Source organism: Oryzias melastigma, linkage group LG20 (assembly GCF_002922805.2).
Source record: "Oryzias melastigma strain HK-1 linkage group LG20, ASM292280v2, whole genome shotgun sequence".
Taxonomy (NCBI): domain Eukaryota; kingdom Metazoa; phylum Chordata; class Actinopteri; order Beloniformes; family Adrianichthyidae; genus Oryzias; species Oryzias melastigma.
This window is the reverse complement of record NC_050531.1, coordinates 10,384,549-10,407,561: the sequence shown is the minus strand read 5'-3', so window position 1 is coordinate 10,407,561 and position 23,013 is coordinate 10,384,549. Positions and strand designations below refer to the sequence as shown.

General features: G+C 40.8%; 1 protein-coding gene and 1 long non-coding RNA gene across 3 annotated transcripts in view; one reads left to right on the top strand and one right to left on the bottom strand.

Moving 5' to 3' along the window:
- The window catches only part of ncoa2 (nuclear receptor coactivator 2), a 59,227-nt gene extending 37,411 nt beyond the window's left edge, over positions 1 to 21,816 (top strand). Inside the window, exons 7-22 of one of the 2 annotated variants that reach the window (XM_024279970.2) lie at positions 334 to 522; positions 2,361 to 2,462; positions 3,719 to 3,859; positions 3,997 to 4,144; positions 4,744 to 6,040; positions 11,484 to 11,682; positions 11,762 to 11,956; positions 12,327 to 12,524; positions 12,791 to 12,920; positions 13,449 to 13,602; positions 13,686 to 13,979; positions 14,187 to 14,264; positions 15,501 to 15,705; positions 17,254 to 17,431; positions 17,558 to 17,765; positions 19,078 to 21,816. In XM_024279970.2, coding sequence (XP_024135738.1) covers positions 334 to 522; positions 2,361 to 2,462; positions 3,719 to 3,859; positions 3,997 to 4,144; positions 4,744 to 6,040; positions 11,484 to 11,682; positions 11,762 to 11,956; positions 12,327 to 12,524; positions 12,791 to 12,920; positions 13,449 to 13,602; positions 13,686 to 13,979; positions 14,187 to 14,264; positions 15,501 to 15,705; positions 17,254 to 17,431; positions 17,558 to 17,765; positions 19,078 to 19,089 — 3,728 coding nt within the window. In that variant the 3' untranslated portion in view covers positions 19,090 to 21,816. Of the gene's footprint in view, positions 1 to 333; positions 523 to 2,360; positions 2,463 to 3,718; positions 3,860 to 3,996; positions 4,145 to 4,743; positions 6,041 to 11,483; positions 11,683 to 11,761; positions 11,957 to 12,326; positions 12,525 to 12,790; positions 12,921 to 13,448; positions 13,603 to 13,685; positions 13,980 to 14,186; positions 14,265 to 15,500; positions 15,943 to 17,253; positions 17,432 to 17,557; positions 17,766 to 19,077 lie in introns of both variants that reach the window. The other variant, XM_024279968.2, reaches the window with a different exon arrangement.
- On the bottom strand, positions 1,719 to 5,513 carry LOC118600288. Its single transcript, XR_004949910.1, has 2 exons — positions 5,376 to 5,513; positions 1,719 to 2,455 (listed from the first exon to the last, which is right to left on the bottom strand). It is a non-coding gene; the product is annotated as an uncharacterized LOC118600288 (long non-coding RNA).
- Positions 21,817 to 23,013: the final 1,197 nt, after the last annotated feature.

Here is a 23,013-nt window from a genome sequence, read left to right as displayed (position 1 = left end):
GTTGGAGGGAAGAGAAGAGATTGGCAGTGATGATGCTGTTGAGGACATGCATATGGAAGCCTGGCTGTGATGCATGTCTGTGGATAGATGGCTCAGGGTTCCAACTGCTTATTGTGACTCTACCCGGCAACAGCTCTTCTTTTTACACTTTGGTCTTCCTCCTTCCTCTCTTGCTCTCATTATGTCTTTCACGAGCAGCATCCCTACTAGCCTCCCTCGCCTGCCTCCGATTTTCTCCCACTGTCCAATTTAAGTTGTTGTTATGCTGTGGAAATTTGTCAAACAAAATCCACAGGAGGCCCCCGGTTTATGTTCTGACTGCTTCTTCTGCAGTGAATGGCGTCCCGTGGTCGAGTGAGGGTCCGAGGAGGAACAGCCACACATTCAACTGCAGGATGCTGGTCAACCCGCGCAGCGAGAGCCAGGACGAGGCGCACGAGCATGAACCCCAACAGCAGAAATATGAAACCATGCAGTGTTTTGCAGTTTCCGAACCCAAGTCCATCAAGGAGGAGGGAGACGGTAAGCAACAGTGGATGAAAGACACCCAGTAATAGTTCTCAGATTGTAAAATTCTAATAGCTCCAATCAAACATTTTAGAATCCTCATTATTCATTTTAAATCATGTTTGAGTTCATGTAAAATGAGAGTTTAATGGTTGATTGTATAAAAGGTGATAAATATGCATCAAACTCCTTCAGCTCCAAAGTTACCTTAATTTAGCTTCTACTTGAAAGCGAAAACACGTGATTTTATTTATTTATTTATTTTTTATTTAGGAGTTTATCCCCTAAAAATAACCCTTCCTCCATGCGTCCAAGAAAGGAATACTTACCACACAGATTTAGAAACTTATGTGCGAAGAGTCACTTTATAATAATAAAAGCACACTCAGAAGACCATCTTGCTTAAAGCTGCAGCTTTGCTTGTTAACAATGAAACCTGCTACTTCTTCTTCTACGTCTATTTCAGGTATTTTAGAAAGTGTCAAAACTATTTATTCCAATCAAACATGTGGTGCATTTAAATGTTTGTGTCAGTCGGATAGTTTTTCTGAGCCCATGTATACAGTTCTACTCTAATCCGATCTTTGATCCTATCAAGGACATTTTGCACATGTAACCACGGCTAGTGAGGTTACACAGAGTCAGTGCAGAGCATGAAGGATTTAAGGAGCTTGAGGCTCACAGTTTATTGCACTGTAGAGTTTGAAAAAGAGGTGAATATGTCTGAATAAACGGGAATAAACAGGAATAAAGGTTGAGGAGTAATAAAAAGATCTTTATGTTTCAGAGACAGTTGCACTGAGAAGAAGACTGGAGACAGACAAATCTTCTTTCAGAGGAGCAAAAAATGGATAAGAGCAGGATTGAGTACATCTGAGGGACAGCTCATGTCAGAAGTTTCGAAGGTTAAGTCAGATTACAATGGTTAGGTTACATTCAGAAGAGGGATAATAAATATCAGTAAAAGGATGCTGAGAGGATAACCGCCAGGCGAGAGGCCTCGAGGGAGATCAAAGAGGAGATTTATGGACGTATTTAAAGAAGATACAAAGAACAGTTTTCAGAGATTAGGGTTTAATGGAGGACAATGATTTGAGGTGAAGGAAGCAGCTGGAACTAGATAATGTTAAGAAAGTGAAAAAGAGCATTTTTGAACCAAAACATGCTGAACTTTCACAAGTTTATACTATATCAAATAGGATATCTTCTGATTTTTTTTATTTTTATTTCTTAGGGTTACATAAAAGGTGAGGAAAGGTTGTATGTGTGACAAACTGAAGTTCAGCCGCATAAAAGATCCTCTCCCCTTCTTGTGTACTTTCATGTTGGGCAGATTTAGAGTTAAAGTCTGTGGAAGACAAAAAAAAAAAAAAAAAAGAAAAGCCTAATTTTCTATGGCCCCCACCTCGCTTTTCCCTATTCGGTGTGGGATTGTGGGTATTATTAGCGCAGGAAAGTTGGATGGCAGAGTTTTTGGGGTCACCCCAGTTCTGGATGTCATTTTTGGGTGTGTTGGAGGCAACTGTCATGATTGAGCGATGTTGAGCCAAGGGAGGTGTCATCAGTGTGAGATGGCAATTGAGGTGAAACCAGCATGCTCATATGCACACCAACACACACACCCATACATGCACTCACACACCTTCAAAGGTCACACTACATCATTTCCCTTGCCAGCTATAGCTGCTCCTCTTGAAAAGAGCTCAGCCCTGATCCCCACGCTCATTAATAACTGTATTAATTAAGCTGCCTGGGAACAACATGCATTTCGTTTTCTTCACCCCCACTTCCTTTAAGCTCCTTGTTCATCTGATTTTAACTTTTTTCCCTCCATACTGTTCTCCTCTCTCCAGACTTCCAGTCGTGCCTGATCTGCGTAGCTCGAAGGGTGCCCACAAAAGAGAGGCCGTTGCCGCCCACGCACGAGAGCTTCACGACACGCCAGGACCTGCAAGGTACAAGAACCAGTCGCACCACTAATGGAACAACAATGCAGATCTAACTCACCCAGCAGCTTTCTAAGACCAGGTTTCGCCTGCCTAAATGAAATTTGTGTGGAAATATTCTCCTCACACCACAAGTAGGAGTTGATTCATCATCTTTGATGATTAAATTCTCTGACCGAACTTCCTGTTTGTCTTCACTCTGGGAGGTAAATTCTGATCACCTGGTGTACAAATAAAGACAGCTATCTGCGTTTCAGCTGCTCTTTGATGCTCGGATTCTGCTTGTGTGGCCTTCACCCCCATTATTCAAACGCATACTCTGCCTTATAATAATTTACAATTAGTTTCCACCCTGGAGCTTTGTGTGTTGGTGCTTATTTGGCTGGCTGATAATGCTACACAGGTTGGGAAAATTACTAGTGTCAGACAAGTACGTGATACTTAGATGCATTGCATTTAAAAATCTATTTAAAAATGAGTAAGTTTATAATTGCTCGGGAGAAAAATCAGTTCATATCTCTGAAGATTCATTATGTGATGATTATCTATTGTTTGAGAAAATGTGTTGGAATTTTTGCTCCTCCTTTTGTTTTGTTTTTTAACTCCTTGAGCGTGAAGATGTGGTGTAATGCTGTGAATGACTTCTGATTGACGTTGGTGTGACAAGTCCATCCCTGCAGCTGTCAGTCACACAGAAGTGTGGCTGTCAGCACTTCAAAAGGACCGCTGCCGCTCTTTAAAATGCAGAGACGAGCAGCTCTTCTATGTGCTCCAGCACACGTCTGCTCACACATCCATCCCAGATGTTGAACTTGCTATGCCCTGTTAACGTTAAACTAGTTGGATTACTCCTATTTCTGTTGCTGAATTGCATTGCTTGTTAACAAATTAAATTAGTTTTTAAGACTTACTCCAATGAAAACTGTGTTTTTGGTGTTTTTAACTTGTTCTTGTAGCTTTTTTTTTTTGATGATGGACACGTATAAAGAAAATTAAACTCAAAATTGCATCTCTTAAGTTTTTTTTTATTTAAATGTTGTTGAATCGGTGGCATTTGAAAAAGACTGCATTTGTGACGTAGAAAAAACTGCATAATCATATTTAAAAACCCACTAAGAGCACTGTTAAAATAGATTTAAAAAATGATCAGATTTGGTCTTTAAGAAGCTGAGGGATTGAGTAGTCTGCACATTTGTATTTAGAAAACAGCACTATTTCTCTGCTAGACAACAGGAATTACTAAGTTTTTTTCCTTTGTGGTTTAGGTAAGATAACTTCCTTGGATACTAGTCTTCTGAGAGCATCAATGAAGCCAGGCTGGGAGGATCTGGTTCGGCGCTGCATCCAGAAGTTTCATCTCCAGAGCGATGGAGAAATGTCGTTTGCAAAGAGACACCAGCAGGAAGGTCAGGCTGTTTAAATCTTGGCTTTCATTTGATCTCCTTTTAATAATTGAAAGAAAGTGATAGAAGTTTGGTGAAGTTTAGCTACATTAAATACAAATTAAATGCCAATTTGACTAACAAAAGTTTTGTCTCTACAGTGCTTCGCCATGGCCAGGCGTTCAGTCCCATTTATCGGTTCTCGCTCTCTGATGGGACCATGGTCTCGGCCCACACCAAGAGCAAACTGATGCGCTCCCCCGGCACCAACGAGCCTCAGCTCTACATGTCCCTGCACATTCTGCAGAGGTACGTTTATAGTCAAAAAAGGACGCAAGGTTTTGATGCTGTTTTTGTGGGTTTTTTATATTGGCAAGATTTGTAGTTGCAAAAAAAATTTTTTTTTATTGTAGAAACAGTTTGTTGCACACATTCTACAATATTCTCAGCCAGATATCTTTTATAGTGTCCTCACTATATTGCACTTCCATTTTTGCTGTCTTGCTGTTTCGCAGATCATTTTTCAATACCCTTTCTTTTTTTTTTTTACAGCACACTGTTTTCTGTGCCCTAATTGGCTGTTAACTTTGTCTTTGTCTTAACTTTATCTGACGCGTCAGATTGGGCGTTTTTGATTTTTGATGTAATTCAAGGACAAACCAACCCCTTATTTTGATGGAGAGATGTTTTCTACATTTAAAGGCAGCATCTTTTTATGTAAATGTCTGTTAAAGTTACAAATATTACATGAAAGTTCTGACATAAACAATCAAGTTTCAATAAATATGAGTGCTTGTTATTTTATCTTTACTTCTTCTGAGAGGAATCTCAGGAATCTGTTATTTTTCACCATAAAATGACTATTCATGCTGCATGCTAATGGTTAAACACTATATCTGTCCATCTAGGGAGCCGGCAGTGTGTGGAATGGGTCAGGACATGGGGCCTGGCACGCAGGCCACTGGGATGGCTCCAAAGCCAATGAACTCCTCCACTCCCTCCATGACTCCACCAACCCCAGGCAGTTTGCCAGGTTTGGGGCCTCAGGGCCAAGACACTACTATCAGCAGCAACAGCACGCCTTTCTCCCCTCCGGGGCCAGCTGGTCCCAGAGAACCGGCCGCCATGGGGGGTCATATGCAGAGCTACCGCTTTGGCTGTCCGCTTCCGCACAACCACACTGGAGGCATGCAGCCGCCACAGCAGGGCCCCAACTGGAGGATGAACAGCCCCTCTCGGGCCAGCCCCAGCCCGGCTGGGGGACCGCACCCGCCTCAGCAGAACTCTATGCTGTCCCCCCGGCACCGGGGGAGTCCTGGGGGGGCCAGCAGCCCACGCGTAGCAGGAGGCCTGCACTCGCCCTCACCGGTGGGAATGTGTGGAGGTGCAGGTAACGGCACGAGTAGCACCCATCCGAACAGCTACACCAGCAGCTCTCTGTCAGCTTTGCAGGCCCTCAGCGAGTGTCACGGGGTGGGCCATGGACACGTGCCCTCCCACGCTCACACATTAGGCTCTCCCGACAGGAAAATTGGCTCACCTGGTGGGGTTACACCGGCGTCGGGGGTCAACACTCATATGATGTCAAAACTTGGAGGTTCTACTGGCTCTTCAGGAGACTTTGGACCTTTTCCAGATGGAAGTCAGGGTCCTCAGGCTCAGACGGACGGCAGTCAAGTCGATCCCAAGGATGAAAGTCGCATGCAAGAAAACAAGTGTCACACAAAGTTACTGCAACTTCTTACCACCAAGCCAGAACCTCTGGAGACACCCTTGTCCCCCGGTGCAGACGGGGAGTGCAAGGACCAGGCTGGTTCAGGGGTTCGGGCTGGCCACACAGGAGGAAGTACTCATGCCACATCCCTGAAAGAAAAACACAAAATCCTCCACCAACTGCTTCAGAATAGTACATCTCCTGTCGATCTCGCCAAGATCACAGCTGATGCTACTGGGAAAAAACTGGGCCAAGACCAAACTCAGAGTGCTGGCAGCACAGCCTCAGGGGCGGAAATCACTCCTAAACAGGAACCATTGAGCCCCAAGAAGAAAGACAATGCTTTGTTGCGCTATCTACTGGACAAAGACGACACTGTAATGAAGGATAAAGTTCCCAAGCTGGAGCCAGGAGAGGTGAAAATTGAAGGTGGCAAACAGCCACAGGTCAAGACTGAGAAACAAGACGCAGGATACGACCGCGCTGAGCAGGTCAGTGTTTGAGCATTCTATCTGTGTGTTCACTAAAACTTTAGGTCATTTATTTATATTTTTAAGTAAAATATTTTCTGTTATTTTTATTAAGCTAGAAAGACTGCAACTGCCTAAAAAACTGCTATTGTGAAAAAGGTTTTTTTTTTCTTTTTTTTTGCTGCTCCACTTGTTTTTTTTGGTTTGGGCTCCTTGTTGCTCAAATGCACACACATGCTAAGCAGAGAAGAAAGCTTTTATTGCATCTGTACCTTCAGATTTACAGTCTTGTCATTTGAACCTGTACTCAGGTGTATAAACACATCCGTTCTCTTCACTGCTTTTGTGTTGGCAACACAAACCAAGGGAATCTGTCGGCCAGCTTCAAACAGCTGTGACATTTGGAGGGCGTCCCTGTGGCTCTTCAGCCATTTTATCCCAGTTGCATTTGGCTAGAACCCTCAGGTTTGGCGCTGAGCTCCAGCAGGCTTGGCTCGGAAAGAGAGAACGGAGTCAGAAGAGGGTTGCTGATGAAACTCGCCTTCTTTTTAGCAGATGTTTTCAGCAGGGCAGTTTTCAGAGCACGCTGCTCATGGCCTGGTGAAGGACAAAAAACTCATGCAAGAAACCAAAGTATAATTCTGTCAAATACAGATCTTACAGGTCATTGTCCTGTTACAAACCACACAGAAAAAACATTAGAATGCATAAATGATGCTGGTTATTGTTGAGGACTTCTGTACTTACCATATTGTTGGAAGTAGAAGTTGCAAAAACTAAAAAATTCACAATAAAGAAGAAAAACCATGTATAAGTAGTTTTGGGGGCGGCTGGATTTATAATGTGCAGAAGACACCAATGATGTTGATAGATGGGTGTATTAATTTAGAAAAGCTCTACAAAATCATTGGTAAGCACGTCTCCATGTCTGGGTTCATGAGATCATCCAGTTTTTTCTGTTTCTATGACGATGTGCACCTTCCACTGCATGAGCTGCTTCTCAATGATGCTGCTTTCAGCGGTACTTCCGTGTCTCTGTAACCCACTTTGATGACTGTTTGACATTAATTCAAGAAAAGGAAAAAAATCAAAGCAAAAATAATTATGTTTTGATGTGAAAAATATATCATAAATTAATACACTTTGTAAGCGCTTTGAACATCTGAAAAAGTGTAGAGAAAACCAATCCATTATTATTATTATTATTATTATTAAACTCAGAAAGATAATTATCAAATTCTCCTCCACGTATATTTTGGACGGCGCTTCTTCTGCGTTGCTGTCGGTAGCAAATACTGATACACACACCTACAGCGCCCTCTAGCGGTTGTTTGCAGGAAAACCAGTGACCTGCAACCCGGGGAGGCAGGTGAGGCACAACCTTAAGAAATGCACCAAAAAAAAGAAATGAAAGTACTTTTTTTTAATTAAAAATAAAAATTAATTTGTAACTCTTAGACGTGTCTGTTCTATAGTTTATTTTTTCTTTTTGGGTTTTCAACATTTCTTTGGTATAAAGTAGCAAATTTATGAATTTCCTGTTCAAACACACACGACAGTGGCAGGTGAGGCATGCAATATGCATGTCTCAAGGCAGAGGGCGCTGGTGAAACCATAGAATGCGACATCGCATCTAAAGAATAATAGAATTAGTGATAGCAAGTCAAGTGCAGCTGTCCAGTTATTCTTTAATATTGTTTAGCATCATTTTTTTTTAAATGGAGGATTACGTGTCTTAACTCCAAAAATTTGTGGAGACACATCACTGACAGTGATCTTCATTGAGACGAATAGAATTTTAAAACTAAAGAAAGAAAAGGAAGATTTTTCAAACGGGTCATTGATGTGTGTCTTCAGAAGGAGCGGTAAACAGACTTAATTTATAAGTAAAAGTAGGGCAATAATAACAATTTAGGTGAATTTTTTTCCTATGCTACCAGTTTGTATGCGATGGAAAAACGTTGAAATTACATTTAAAAAAACACACTTTCACTGTTGTCGATCACATGGTGAATAAGATACTCTGTAGGGTTCAGATGTTTGTAAATCTGACTGGTGACGTCAGTACCTCACCAGCCGTGGACCTCGCGGGTTTTTAGTGGAAAAATAACGAATATATGGGCCAATATTTATTTTTTGAAAATTACAAATTTAAATTTAAATAAGAATGTTCGCTCAAATCTTGATTTGAGCAAAGACTGTTCTTATAAAAGCTGAGCTTGTAGATGAGTGGTGCACTTGTGTGTCTTCTCCAAGAGCCTCATTGTCTAAGAATAAATGAGGAAGACAATAATGTGATTGGATGGATAATAAGAGACTGTTGAAGTGAACAAAGAAGGGGAGATGAGAGGTGTAGATACCCCCCAGGAGAGCCCAGCCTCGGCACGCAGAGTGAAAATGATGAGCCATATGCTCCTGCATGTCCTCTCTGCTGCCATGGAGATAGCAGCGAGAGGGAGTGGTGTGTTTATAGAGCACCCTCAAAACACAGAGAAATTAAAATGGAGGTTTAACGTGGGCATCTTTCAAACAGAAGGTTCTCTTTTTGTTTGTTGAGGTGGTTTCTTTAATGGAGTAAAACCCAATAAGCGAGCTTTGAACGACGCACATGTGGTTTGAGCTGATGCTTTCTGCAAAGTTTCATGTCAGATGAAATCACTCATGGCTCACTCCAGTCTAACAGATTTCACTAATGAGTAAAAAAGACATTTGGCAGATGCACACTAAGCCGTGACTTCATTACAGCTATTTCATGTGTGCGAGTGGGTTTCTGTTACTTTCTGGTGATTACTGCTTGGCCATGTGTGAAAGCTCGACTGTATTAGTTAAAGAGAGTCCACTCATCCTCCTCTCCGCAAGCCTCACCCACTGCTTTTCCTGCTGCCTCCCTCCTTCCCTCCCATTTGCTGCTCCTCGTGATTGTTGGAAGGCTGAATTATTGATGGCTGGGCAGAGCTAAACCAGAAATCAGAGCAGTATATCTGAGTGCAGCGATGGCACTGGCTTGTGCCAGACTCACAGAAAGATGAGCATCTCCAAGTGATTTGACTCAACAGTCGCTGTTTTTTTTTTTTGGTCAATATTGAAGAACATGGATGATGATGATGGCTCTTATCAGCATAAATGACTCGGCTGCTTGTTTGAAGCCCCACACTTTCTATCCTTTTGCCATCTGCCAGTCCTGACGAGTTAACCGGCCAATTTGCCAAAAGCGAGTATCTTCATTCTGCTCATGGCGGCTCACCAAAGCCGCGACGGCCGCAGCATCCGACTGCTTCACATTCCAGCTCCGTCCCACCTGCCAGAGCAGCCCTGCTGCCAGCTTAGCTGGGGTCACTGTGACTCCGGAGGGACTGAATTATGCACGTCCAGGCCGCCACCATCTCTCAACTCCAGTTCTGCTTTTCTGCATCTGTGCAGCTGATTTTTGGGAGACATCCAGAAGCTTTGATGTATAACCCCCTGCAAAAAAGGTTTAACCTCCTGTCTTTATGATAATTCATTTTTATGTCTTTATTTGAAAAAGTAAAAGCAGAAAAAAAATAATAATAACTCGGTAAAGCATATTAATGTGATAAACTGTTGTGCATTAAAATTTCTTGTACATTTTAAAGTACTTTAAACTGAAAATGTACATTTGCTGCACAAAAAAGGACAGAATGAGCATGTGAGTCATTCTGCAGGTAAAAGTGCATGTTTGCAAAGTTGCTGCATCTCCATGGGAATAGTCTCTCAAACTAGAGAATTAGTCTCTTAAACAACAGAAAAATATAGTCAGCATCGGGTTATATCAGGTAAAACATTTTTAATGACAGAAAAAGATATAATATGGGAGGAAAATAAACAACATAAACAGGAAAATAAAAACCCTGATAGACTGTTGTTATTGATCTTGCTGATTGCGAAATGTTTTTTTGTCAGAAATACCACATATATTTCCAAAATTATCTGACTTCTCTAATATGTTTAATTATTTGTAAATTTGGTTAAATCTATGTTCTTTCCTATTAGTTCTCAAGTCTTTCGTTGCCAAATATTTAGTTTTTTCTTCAAGATTGAAATAAAAAAATCAGCCAACTTACAAGTATTCTTAGGGATTTTTTCTAATAAGTTTTTAGCAAAATATAAATATGTTTCACAGAAATACTCTTGTCATTATTCTCTGCAAAACAAACTTTTGCTGTGAGAATGGGCTTTTCTTCTTCTTCTGTCTGGAAATGTATTTTATTTTTATTTTTTTGTATAAAGTACGTCAGCCTTGAGGTTTGTTGAACACTACCGTTACATTTTTGTGTAACTACAGCAGCATGTTAGCTTCACTCACCCCTTTTACTCGGTTCCTCTTCTTGTGAAATGGTTAAAAAAAGTGGTTTCAGTTTCAGCAAGTTGTTGATATTATGCAAAATAATTGATTTCAACAGGTGTCATTGAGATTTTATGTGTCAGATGTGATATTCTTATTGAAAGCTGTGGGGCACGTCAGTAGATGACATTAATCCTCTCACAAACAAAGTTTTATGTTTGCTTAACCTAATTTTCCCTTATTTATCTTCAAGGTTTTGTAATACTTTGGCACTGCCATGAGTCGTACATATCTTTTTTTTTTTTATTGTGAATTTTTTCGCCAATTTTTTTGCATATAAAAATAGCAGAACCTGTACTGCTTCTAAAAAAAGACAAGCAACAACAATTAATTGAGGTAGTCGGTTAAAACAACAAAAATTAAAAGTGGGAGGAGAGAGACTATTGGAAGGAGGAGAGAGCCGAAGCATTACATCATTCCTGACCTCATTAGGGTTTTACTCTCCCACCTCCTCCTCCTCCTCTCCACCCCTCATTCGGTTTACCTCCACCACTCGTCTTCTCATATTCTTATTATTTAGTGCCACAAATACTGAAACTAATCTAGCATTTTATTTAGGAGCAATTAAGGCGATTAAATTAGTGTTTTTAATGAATTCCCTGAATAAATGCTTCATTAGATATTTATTATCTGCTTTTTTTTTTATCTCTTAGACTAATAAATGCCACTGTGTTGAGGCTGAAGTGTTGTATTGAACAGTGTTGCTGTTCAGGAGGTCACAGCTATGTCAGTCATTTTAAACACGCTGCCCTCTAGTGGAAGGTTTTGGGTAATGCATCACATTTATCTGCACTCACACAGGTTTCCTAAAGGAATGTTAAGGTATTTAAAATGATGTACTCATTTTGATAAGGTTGTCAAATTTGTTATATTTGTTATTTCATATTTCAGAGAAACGGCTGACATAAAAGCTGTTTTTGTTTAAAGTTTTAATGTCATTTTAAAATTTAATGTGTTTTGAGCAAATTAGACCAGGTAACACCAAAAAGTAACATTTTTAGATAATGAAATATAATTCTATTTCTTTAGTTTTGCTGGCTACTATACTGCTAAAAGCTTAAACGGCTAATCTGCTCCTCTCCTCTTATTTCTGTCCTCCAGCCTTCAGAGCTGGATGACATCCTGAACGCTCTCCAGAACACTCAGCCGCAGCTCTTTGCCGAGTCGCGTCCCGTCTCGCTGCCCAGCCCCATGGACAAGCAGAACATCATCAACGACATCCTGCAGATGTCTGAGAACAATCCGTCTATGGCGCCACAGCAGCAACACAGATGCCTCGGACCTGGCATGGGCCCTTCTAGTGAGTCCTCCTTTAAATCGGGGGAAGGTCCACTCAGACCAGAGACCTTCAAACCGAACCTTTTTGTTCTTGTCCTTAGACTTCCGACCAGGCCAGCCAGGCAGAGGGCTTCCTGTCAGGAGCGTCTCCGTGGAATTGAATGTGTCTCCTCAGCAGCCTTCATTACAGTATCCCATAAGGACCACGAGCCCATACACCCTCATGCAGCAGCAGCAGCAAGGCATGATGGGAGGACAAGGGATGATGGCTAACCAAGCTGGTATGGTTAGTGGAGGTAACTATTTTATTTAGGATTTTTTTTTTTTTAAAGATTACTTTGATTTGGGATTTGATCTCCAAATATCATGTAGGAGCTTCCAGCATTTAAAGGAAAGCCATCTTTCCTTCTGTTTCTCACCCGTGATATCACATCATGACACAATGACTCACTTCCTGTGACAGGAAACAGTCACCCACACAGGCACAAACTGTCTCTCACTGTCTCTCCCACATATCAGTCCTCCTCAAGCATCCTCCTGCACGGCATAGATGGCTGCTCCCCCTCTGTTGCAGCATCGTTCGCGGGGACTCGGAGCGTCGACTGAAGTCTGCCCCGACACATTCCTCACAGATTCTTCTCCTCTTCTGTCTGCTCGCTCTGCTAGGAATGATGGGTGTGAGCGGTCCACAGCCCGGCATGCAGCAGCAGGAGAGCTGGGGGGGCTCAGCCTCAGCGCCTCCGCTGGGAGCGCCCGGACAGCAGAGCGCCATGCAGGGCAGGATGGGTCCCGGCAGTGCTCCCATGAGGCCGAGCAGTCAACCCGGGCCTCGACCGATTATGCAGCCTGCAATGATGGCCGGGGGTGAGTGGAAACCCCGTTTACACAACTGACAATAGAGCGCAAAGTATAATAAATACAAAATAAATGTTCTATAATCATTAATGTATAAATTAATCTATCAGTATGACAAACATTTGACCTTTTGAAGTTAAAAACTGAGCTTTTTGTGTGCTAAATGTCCCATTTCTATTTAAAAAGGACGCCACCTTGTGGTTGAGATGCAGCGACGAAAGACTGCATTTCTAATTTCTAAACGTGAGTTCTTGTTCATTTTTCTGACTTTTTAGCTCAACCTGATCTGGACATCGGTATGGTTGGCCCCCATTTCTCACAACAACAAGCTCCGCCCAACCAGACCGCCCCCTGGCCAGAAAGCATGATACCCATCGACCAGACATCGTTCATAAACCAGAACAGGTACGAAAAAAAAAAAAAAGAGGGGGGATTAGTAGTTCTCGACCTTTTCCAAATCACTAAAAGATTTTTTGTGGTTCTACTGTCAAAGTATTTATGGTTGGTCCATCTGGTATTGCTTGTTCACCATAGAGTTTCACAAAGTTAGAATTTTAAATTGAAACTTTTTTGTTGTGAGCTTTATTGAAATCCTTAAAGTTTATGTTTAAATGAGAAGCAACACAGTTGTATTTTGATTACATTTTGACATAAATAAAATCATCAATGCTTCTCAATTGTTCATTTTCAGTTCAATTCGTCATATTTAAATAAAAAATCAATATTTGTTCAGTTTATATCAATACTTTTGTAAAAATCTGTTTTATCAACACAGATTTAGTTTTATTATACAATCAACTCAATTAATGTATAATTAATTAATTAATTAAGGAGGTCAGAGAAATGGCAGGGAAACGAGCACTAAAATCCACCAGGTTCCGCTCCAACAGTTATTTTTTGACCTAGCTGTAACCCCCCCATGTTTGTGCCCAGGCCTGCACCCCAGGAGGACTTGCTGCCGACTGCAGGTGATGGCAGCACGGTGGACGAGGGGGCGTTGATGTCACAGCTTTACACTGCGCTGAAAGACTTCGACGGTCTGGAGGAGATCGATCGCGCTCTCGGGATCCCTGCTTTGGTAGAACAGGTGAGTTCTGTCATTGCCATCAGGAATTCATTTAACTGCATGTTTCATTTGAGGTGATCTCACTTCATGCTTTTTTGTTTTAGAGCCAGTCCCTGGAGCCGGACCATTTCCAGCAGGACCCGTCCCTGATGATGGACCAGAAGCCTCCGATGTATGCGCACATCGGCCCGCCTTCGGCTCACATGGCTCAGAGGGGCTACGCCGGGACGCCCATGCAAGAGCCCGGCTTTCACCCCATGCCTGGCCAGATGGGTCCTCGGCCTGGTTACCCAATAATGAGAATGCAGCCCCGGCCTGGGATCAGGGGCCCCGGGCTCGTCCCCAACCAGCCCAACACACTACGACTGCAGCTGCAGCACCGGCTCCAGTCACAGCAGGTGGACCTACGCTTGATTCTAGACACTGAGTTTATCCAAAACTTTGTCTGTAGAATAATGTAGAATTATATGCGATTAACAAACTTTTTTTACTGAAATTCTGCAGCTTATTATCCAGCCTTCTAGGTTTCATCATTTATTTGCTAAAATCAAACTAGATACGGTACGTGCACAACTAACCCAAATGTTTGACTTTTGTCCCAGCAGAACCGGCAGCCAATGATGACTCAGATGAGCAGCGTGTCAAACGTGAACCTACCTCCTAGAGCCAACGCTCCAAACCAGGTACATCAGAGTTATGATGCCCGAGTGACGACCTCCAGCTCCTCCACATTTGGAGTTTGCAGCAAAAACTAGTTTAAAAAAATGTATTTATAGGTTTAAATGTGATCAACCCTTTTTACATTCTTTGAAGATGAATTTGATGTGATTCCAGTGGATTCTACAGCAGAGAAAAGCAGCTTTGCACTTATATGCAACACTTTACAGTTATAAAATCTCACACAATTCATGTAAATTAGCTGATTCGGTCTCAGAGAAAATCGGATTTGCGCCGATTGGTATCAGTGCGCAGACGGGAAAAAAGAAATACATGTGCTAACTCAGATTATTATTTCCGTTTAGTTTATTTTCTGATCCTGAAGGAAGTTGTATTTTATAAAACTGTCGGATTCTGTTCACATCCATTTTGGTCACATGACTTAACCTAGATTAATTGCTAAGTTAGTGGGTCAAAGCTAACAAAAAAACCAAACTATACAATTTATTTGGAAAGAGCCATTGAGGAAACTGAAGAAAAACTTCAAAGAACAGTAAAGCAGCTGTTTACAGATAAAACCATGAGTCTTCCTCGACATTCGTAATCATTGAAACAGTTTTTATGTTGCATGTAGCTCTGCCTAATCTGCGGCGAAAGACTCTCGACAGTTTCACAACTATAGATAATAAAGTTGGAGACACTGTGAACTCAAATTCATATTGTATTTAGAAAATACTAGTTTCACGACGGTTGTGTTATATTATTTTGCTTTTTTTATCCATCACACCATAAAAGTCAGACGTAGCTGAAGCTAACGTCCAGTTGTTAGCTTCCACCTCAACGTTAAAGGGAAAATCTTCATGACAAAGTTCAAACCGAGAAATGGCAGACTCGGCAGTATATTTCTTTTTTTTTTTTTTTTTTTTGTCCATATGCTACTCCCTAACTATGTAGCCACAAAGGGGCCCGAGTCTCAGTCTCCCTGTGCCGGTCCCCAACCCAGATAAAAGACAGGGTTATGTCGGGACAAAAGTCACCTGTGTGAATTAGGGAAAGCTGAGTCGCTGTGGCAACAACAACAGTCCTAAATTAGATTTTAAGTGTTCTTAAAAAGATCCTTAAATTCTCAGATGTAACTTCTGTGAATCAGTAGACATCTTGTAAAGGGTTAATCGGCTCTGAAAGGAGGAGTAACTCAAAAATCCTCAATCACGGAGACTCCCCGTTAGTTTCTAAATGTGTCCTTCATTCTTTCACTTCAGGGAACCATCAATGCTCAGATGGTGGCACAACGTCAGCGGGAGCTGCTCAGTAATCACCTGCGGCAGAAGCAGCAGCAGCAGGTGCAGCAGGCCCAGCAGCAGCGGAGCATGGCCCTGAGGGCCCAGGGCCTCAGCATGGCCCCCAACATGACCGCCAGGAACCCTCAGGCAGGCCCGCAGCAGTTCCCCTACCCGCCCAACTACGGTACCGGTACAGGCCTGGCCTCGTCACCTCCCCCCACCAGCCCCTTCTCCTCCCCTCTGTCCCCCAGCTTGCCCTCTCTCCCTCCCAGCTCTCAGCTCCACATGCATGGCACTTCCTCCTCCTCCACCTCCTCCTCCTCACAGATGATGATGGGAAACACAAACATGATGGGCGGACAGTACGGGGCCGTACTCAGCCCCCAAATGCAGCACAGTGCCTTTCAGTTTTCCAACTCAGGTACAGCCCCCCCACTCCCCCAACCAAACGCCATCCTGTGTGTGTGTGATGTGGCTCCAGCTGCGTTTTAGCAAACATCCGTCATATTTAGGGATAATCAGCAGAGTTGTTTTAATCTGAATGCTACGTACACACCGGGAATGTGATGGGCCTTCAAGAACGTGCTGAATATGGTGTTTACTCTGGAGTTTCGCTACGAGATACGAGAACATATACTCACAGTTGGAAGAGGCTTGGCCTATAATGTCAAATTTTCTTTCACAGCTCTATTCTGATATAATTCCAGCTCTGAATCTCAAATCTGAATCCCTGATGGGCCAAAGTTTGACCTGATTTACCGGTAATCTATAAAGCACGTTCATTGGTTGTGCGTTTTTTGTACGTAGAGACCCAAAACTGACTTAAAAACTTACGTAGCAATGCGTAAATGCAAGAATTTTATAGGCAGAAACCCAAACCATTGACTGTACGTGAGAACTGGATGTAGTGAGTGTGATGTCACCCATAGAAATGAAGTCAATTCAATTGCCATTTTCCCACGATACGGTCTTCGTCATGTTGAAACCAGATGATGTTATTAAGCGGTGATTAGTACGAGTCAGTCCAAGTCATCGTTTCTATGGCAACCACTATGTCTAATCAGGAGGGAGCTTGTTGGAAAGCCACGCCCCTTCTACTGAAAGGGGAATCTGTCAATCAAACGTTCTGAATGGTGGGCCACATGCTTTTATTGAGGCATCTGATGGGCCGGTTAAAAACTTGAATAATGTGCGATTAAAAAAAAATTTCAATATTAAAAAAAACAAAACATTAAACAAATGAACAAATGTAGTCTGTGCCCAAAACACACTTTTACGTAGATTTTTCAATTGATCGCGTGTTTTTGAGCCCGGTGTGAACATAGCAAAAGTCTTTCTCAGTGATTCAATTCTCCGGTGTTTCTTGGCTCATGTACTTTCTCCACTAGAGGGCAACAACCATTCCAGCAACTGCCCCCCCAAAAATGTCTGTACATCCTAACAAGAGTATCTGTGTCATCTAGCCTTTAGCAACCCGATTTGTTTGATTTATCTCTGTTTTTATTGATTTATTTCACTTCTCTCCATCATCTGTCTTCCTAGTTCATTACTAACAAGCATGTATAGAGTATGAACTGCAGACGAGAATGTTTTCATTTTTTTTCCTTCACATTCTGGCTGTTAGATTAGAAAGAACCTCGCAGTTCCAGCAGCAGCAGCACCGTTTCACTGTTTTTTATAGTTGAGCTTTGCAGGCGATTATTCCTCACCTGCTTTGATCTTTCCATCACAGGTATGAGCCAACAGGCAGATGGAAGTTTTGGAGGTCCCGGAACCCCGCAGAGCCCCCTGCTTTCCCCTCGCATGGCCCACACGCAGTCCCCGATGATGCAGCAAAGCCAGCAAAGCGCTGCTTTCCAGGGCTCCCCTGACATGAACGGCTGGCCACAGGGCAACATGGGACCCAACAGGTACAGTCGGCTAACGACAGAGAGAGTCCACAATAACTACAAATTAAATGTTCTTCTTTTAGGCTTTTCTATTAATAAATGGAGAAATCTAACATTTTCTTTTTACGTCTGCCTGTCCTCTTCCAGCATGTTCTCCCAGCAGCAGGCGTCACCACAGTTCAGCCAGCAGAGCAACATCTACAATGGCAATGGCATGAGCCTCAACAGTGTCCCCATGACGACCAACATGGCAACCAGCAGTATGAGCAGCATGGGCCAGATCGCCGGACAAATGAGTTCCTCATCCATGGGGTCGGGGCCGTCGCCCGGCCTGCCTTCCATCGGGCAGGAGCAGGTGATTCCTCACACTCTGTTCATGGAACCAGAAGTTGAAAGATCTTTGATGAGGACGTTTGGCATTCAAGCTGACCCTGAGAAAGCTATTTTCTGATAGATGACTACAGGTTTTTGAATGGAGACTTTTTCAGCTCTTAAACGTTTCTTGAATTTTTTGCACATTTGTTCACCTCTAAGGACATAGTTTCTGCCCTTTGAGTTGTTGGGTGGGACTGTTGGTGTGGAGTAAGCCTGCCCCACTTCCCATCATCCATGTTTACGTGCTCTCCTGCTAGCTAACAGCCCCTCATGACCCCAAACTAACATTATTGGGGCAACAAAAATGGCGAGCAATATTGGAGCTATACAGCCGTACAAATTTGATCCAGATTTTAGCTCAGACTATGGGTGTAATAGATTACAGATAATCGGACTTCAGGGGAAGTCAGTATGGCAAGCCAAAAGGATCAAAAACTGCCAGGAAATGCGGGCATGGTAGTGCCTCACCTGCACATGTACTTCGGATAATAATAATTATTTAAAATATTTAGTTGGTTTCAATAATGAAGTTTAATTCAAACTTTTTCATTTAGGATTTAATTTGGACATTGGGGGTAGGGGAGGGGGCAAGTGAAAAATTCAAAGTTCAAAGATGTGAGTGTATATTTATTCTTTCAAGTACTTTATATTTTTTTTCCTCAAATATATGTTTTAAAGCTTTTCAAAAACAGAATTTTAGGCTTTTATTTTCTTGTTTTTTTCCTGTCGTTTTTTTTTTTTATTTTTTACTAATCCAAAAAGTGATTCGAACCGTGACCCTGAAACTTTTGTGATCCATTACACCCCGTTCTCAGACGAGGAAAGCGAAGACAATCATGGATCTAATTGTTTACAAGTGGATGCATCAGAATGGAAGAGAGCTGGGAGCTAAAGAAATACTAAAAAATGCAATTTTGAGCCTAATTTTTATATTTGTCCTCTATCTTGAGAAAAAAGTGCCAAAGAACATAAAAAAACAACATTTTCTTGCAGCATGTCTTATAGTAATTTATTAAACTTAATTGACAAAAACTTTAAGCTAACAAATTGTGATGATATTTCTATTATTTTGGTACTTTCCTGGTCATTTTGACAGTTTGCTCTCTCTCCTCTTAATCTCTGTCTCACTGGAATCATTAACTTCTAGAATGTTTTATTGTGGATTTTAAAGCCTTTAAGCCTGTAAAGACCATGAATATATAAGCACCGACTCCTCCATTGTCACCTGATTTACACACTGCTGCAGTTTCTGCTTGCTGTTCTTCAGCTGCTTGTTTTCTTCTTCTCTGCAGAAATACTGTTGACCCTCGTGAAGCCTCCTAACCTGAACCTCAGTGATCCGCTGGTGCAAGGGGCGCGTCGGCCCTTTAAGAATCAAGACACTCAAACGTGTGACCCACCGGCTGCCCCTTGGACCAGCCGGGCCGCGCCCTGACCTCTTGCACCCCCCTTCGTCCCGGCCCAGGTTGTAGCCTGTCCAGCTGGGCCTCAGACAGACACAGGAGCGTGCAGACGGCCAAAGAAGGATCTTTGTCCAACACGCCTAAAAACCCTCCTGGAGGAGACCCGTCTGCCTGAAAGCTGCATTCACCACAGTGTGACTTATGTCGGCCTCCTGGTGGCTCACTGACTTTGGAGGCGGCGGCGGTGGGCGTGGAATCGTATTCTGATGAATGTATTCCTTTCAAATAGACAGCGGACATTAACAATCTCATCTCAAGAATGACGTACACCGATCCTCCTCCTGTACTCCCCACCGCGTCAGCCGGCCCAGAGCGGCAGCAGAGACTCCTCAGTCGGACACTCGTTGCCGGTTTTGCCTTTTTGGTTTCTTTATCTTACTGTTGTTTTCTTTTACTTAGTTTTGTTGTGAAACTTCAGACGTGGAGCGAAAGGCCTGATGGGAAAAACTGATCCTGACAAACACTGCAAGAACGGTCTGAGTGAAATTCTATGGTTAGAATAATTTAGTTAAGAGGTTTATATAGTTTATTAAATTAAGTTTTATTTTCTGTATAGATTAATTTTAACTATTGTAGAGGATTCTTTATTCTAGTAGCCAGAAGAGTATTTCTCAAAGTGTGAAAGAGGCACTTTTGAAAATAACGGTTCTATTCTAAGATTCTTCTATTAACCTGAATGACAGATACAACTTTTGGTCGCGAAATTTCAGAAGATGTCGATATCAAGTGAATTGCAGAGATTGTACATACCGATACGTAAAACCCTTTTTTCTCCTTATTTATTTGACTTCTTTAGGGGTTTCGGTTCTCCTAGCCTGGTCACAGCTGCCTCTTGAAGCAGTCGTTCGTTTTCCGGAACGTTCTGGTACGAGGGTGGGGGCGGGGTGTGCTGTGTATACAGTGTACATATTATCGCTTGCTTCTCTGCCTTTAGTATAGCACACACACACACACAAAAAGAAAAAGTCAACACAGCCATATGGTAAAAAGTTTAAAAAGCGAGCTTTGTTTTCTGAAGTGAAAGCGCTTCATACAAGCTGCTAGGTGCAAACTGTTCTGGTGTTATGTAAACGAGCAATAACAACTTAAGAATCTTTTTGTTTTTCTAATTTTTGTACAGTGTTCTGACTTAAAAAAAAAAAAGAAAAAAAAGGACACGCATTTGTTCTGCTTTTGGATGCAGTATTAAAACACAGTTTTCTATGGCAGTTTGTACCAAGGAAATCCACATGCAGCGTTCCTAATAGATTATGCAGATCTGGAGGGGGTAGTCCATCCCTGCCCCTCCCCCGTTTGTTCCAGCCATGTTTCTATTGGAGAGGTCACAGAGTTTGGGACCGCACGCTTCACAGGACCTGCTCTTACAGCCATGTTTTATGACCTCAGGCGTATTGTAATCAGTGATGGTGAGTTGTGGTTCAACCGCCACAAGATCCAAAGCGAGTCATTCTCCCTAACCTCAGAGGCAAAAAAACAAAAAAAAAAAACTTTTTATAAACACTATTTTAACCCAGGAACAACTTTGAGCAAGCCAAATAATTCTCACCTTTCAATTGGATTTTACTTTTCCTCACGTCTTGGTTAGCCGGCCCGCAGAAATCCATCAAAGTTCCGATCTGAATGTACGACCATCAGAGTTCTCCCGATGTGGCAACCGGCTTCTGCCGTAGCCCCACGTTCCTCAGCGACCTTCATCTAATTCCAGATGAAATTGGAAGTCTTCGTCATCGAGACACTTTTTAAAATTCTACTCATTTTACTTTCATGTTTTGTTCCAATCGCTTTGATTGTAAGAAACAGTCGTGCAGAATAAACCTTTCTAGCTCAAAATAATTTTTAAAAAAGGGATTCTCAGCCCATTGCAAATTTCCAAAGATGTTCAGTGTTTAAAATGACTAAAAGCCATGTGGTAGCATCCTTTTATTTTATTTATAACGGCAAAAGATGCAAATATATCTTTTTGTCCTTTTACAGAAAAAAAATCTAGACTTTTGGACCCAGTTAACAAAAAGTATTGTTTATTTTCCTCCTTAATTTATGTGTTTAGAGTTCTTTAAACGCCCTTTTGTAATGTCTGCCAGTTTTTTTAGAGCTATGATGCAACTTAAAATGCTAAAAAACCAGAGCATAATGCCTTAGATCTCATCCGCTTCTGTTCTTGTACATTACACTGCTGTCTGTGAGTCCTGTATTATATTGAATGGATGCAACATTCTTTTACTCTCTTCTCAGCTGCAGTCGCAGCTCCGGGTGACCCCCTCTCCCACCCTCACTGATGTGTGGAAACCATATGTAGGGAAGCTGAAGCAATATGTAATATATTGTAGGGACTTTGTGCAGAAAGCTCACTGTTTTCACCCTTTTTTTTTTTTCTTTTTGAGCTTTGTTCACAGGAGTGACAGTGCATACTCTCTCATGGGTCTTTGTGGATGTGTGTGCGTGCATGTGTGACTGTTTTATGCAAAATTAGATATTTGTGAGAATTTAAAACCCCAGTTATGCAAGTTGTGACCTAATATGGCTTTGCTGATGCTTTTTGCCTTGTAAATAAAGAATTCTGTTATTGCATTATTGTAGTATTTCATCTTTTAAGGCAAAACTATTTGCACCAATTTTTTTTACAGTTTTGAAGATTACAGATGCAGTCCAGTAAGAATTTTTTTTTCTGTATTTCTGGATTTTGAAAGATTCTTTTTTTCTGGGCTGGTTTCACTCGAGCAAGAAAAAAACAACTTCTACATTTAAAAGTCTTAACGTAACATATTTGTACTAGTAAATATGAAATACTGTAGTGCACAAAAACTTTCTATAACAACGTAAACAGTTTTCTATCAGTTTTTACTTAAAAATCAAACTTTTAAAAAGGAGCAAAGTAGTAGAGTCTTTAAAGCTGTAAATAAAAGAATAAAAGCATGTCTGATTAAAAAAAATAATAATAAATTAAAAATGTTATATATATATAATATATAAATAAATAAAAAAATACTGTAAAAAACCATTTTAAAATTAATGTGATACTTTAAAAATATTTGAAAATAGATCAAATATTTAGATAATTTTAAAATGTAATATTTCTGAAAAATGTAACAAAAGAAGTAAATAAAATTTTTAAATATACATTTTAAAATGTAATACTTTTCAAAATATTTAAAGATAATTTTTAAAAAGTAATATTTTTATAAATTAATCTTTAAAAAACTTTTAAAAATAAATACCTTAACACTTCAAAAAAAATATTTAAAGATGATTAAAAAAAATGTAATACTTAAAAAAATTGAGTAAATAAAATATTTAAAGAAAGGTTTAAAAATATTTAAAAATATATTTAAAAAATATTTAGAAAAGGTAATTCTTTTAAAAGAAATAAAATAATTAAAGATTTTTTTAATGTTTAAAAATAAAGAAGCTATACTTTTAAAAAGATATAAAATAATAAAGATATTTTGAAGTAATAATTTTAAACCTGTTTTAATATAAATGAAATATTTAAAAATTAATATAATAAAAGGTCATACTTTCTAAAATTATAAAAAAATAAAGTAATACTTTTTTTTAACAAAACTCTTATGAAATGATGACTTGCACAAAAACCTTTAATTCGTTTTAAAATTTAAAATTTCATAAATGAATTCTTTTATTGGTTAAAAAAATGTGTAATTTACAAGTAGGTCTTAATATAATGACAAAAAAAATGTTTTATTTTTCAATGTTTGTTGATTTTTAGTTTTTACTGTATTTTGTCAATCTTAGCGCCCCTATGCCACT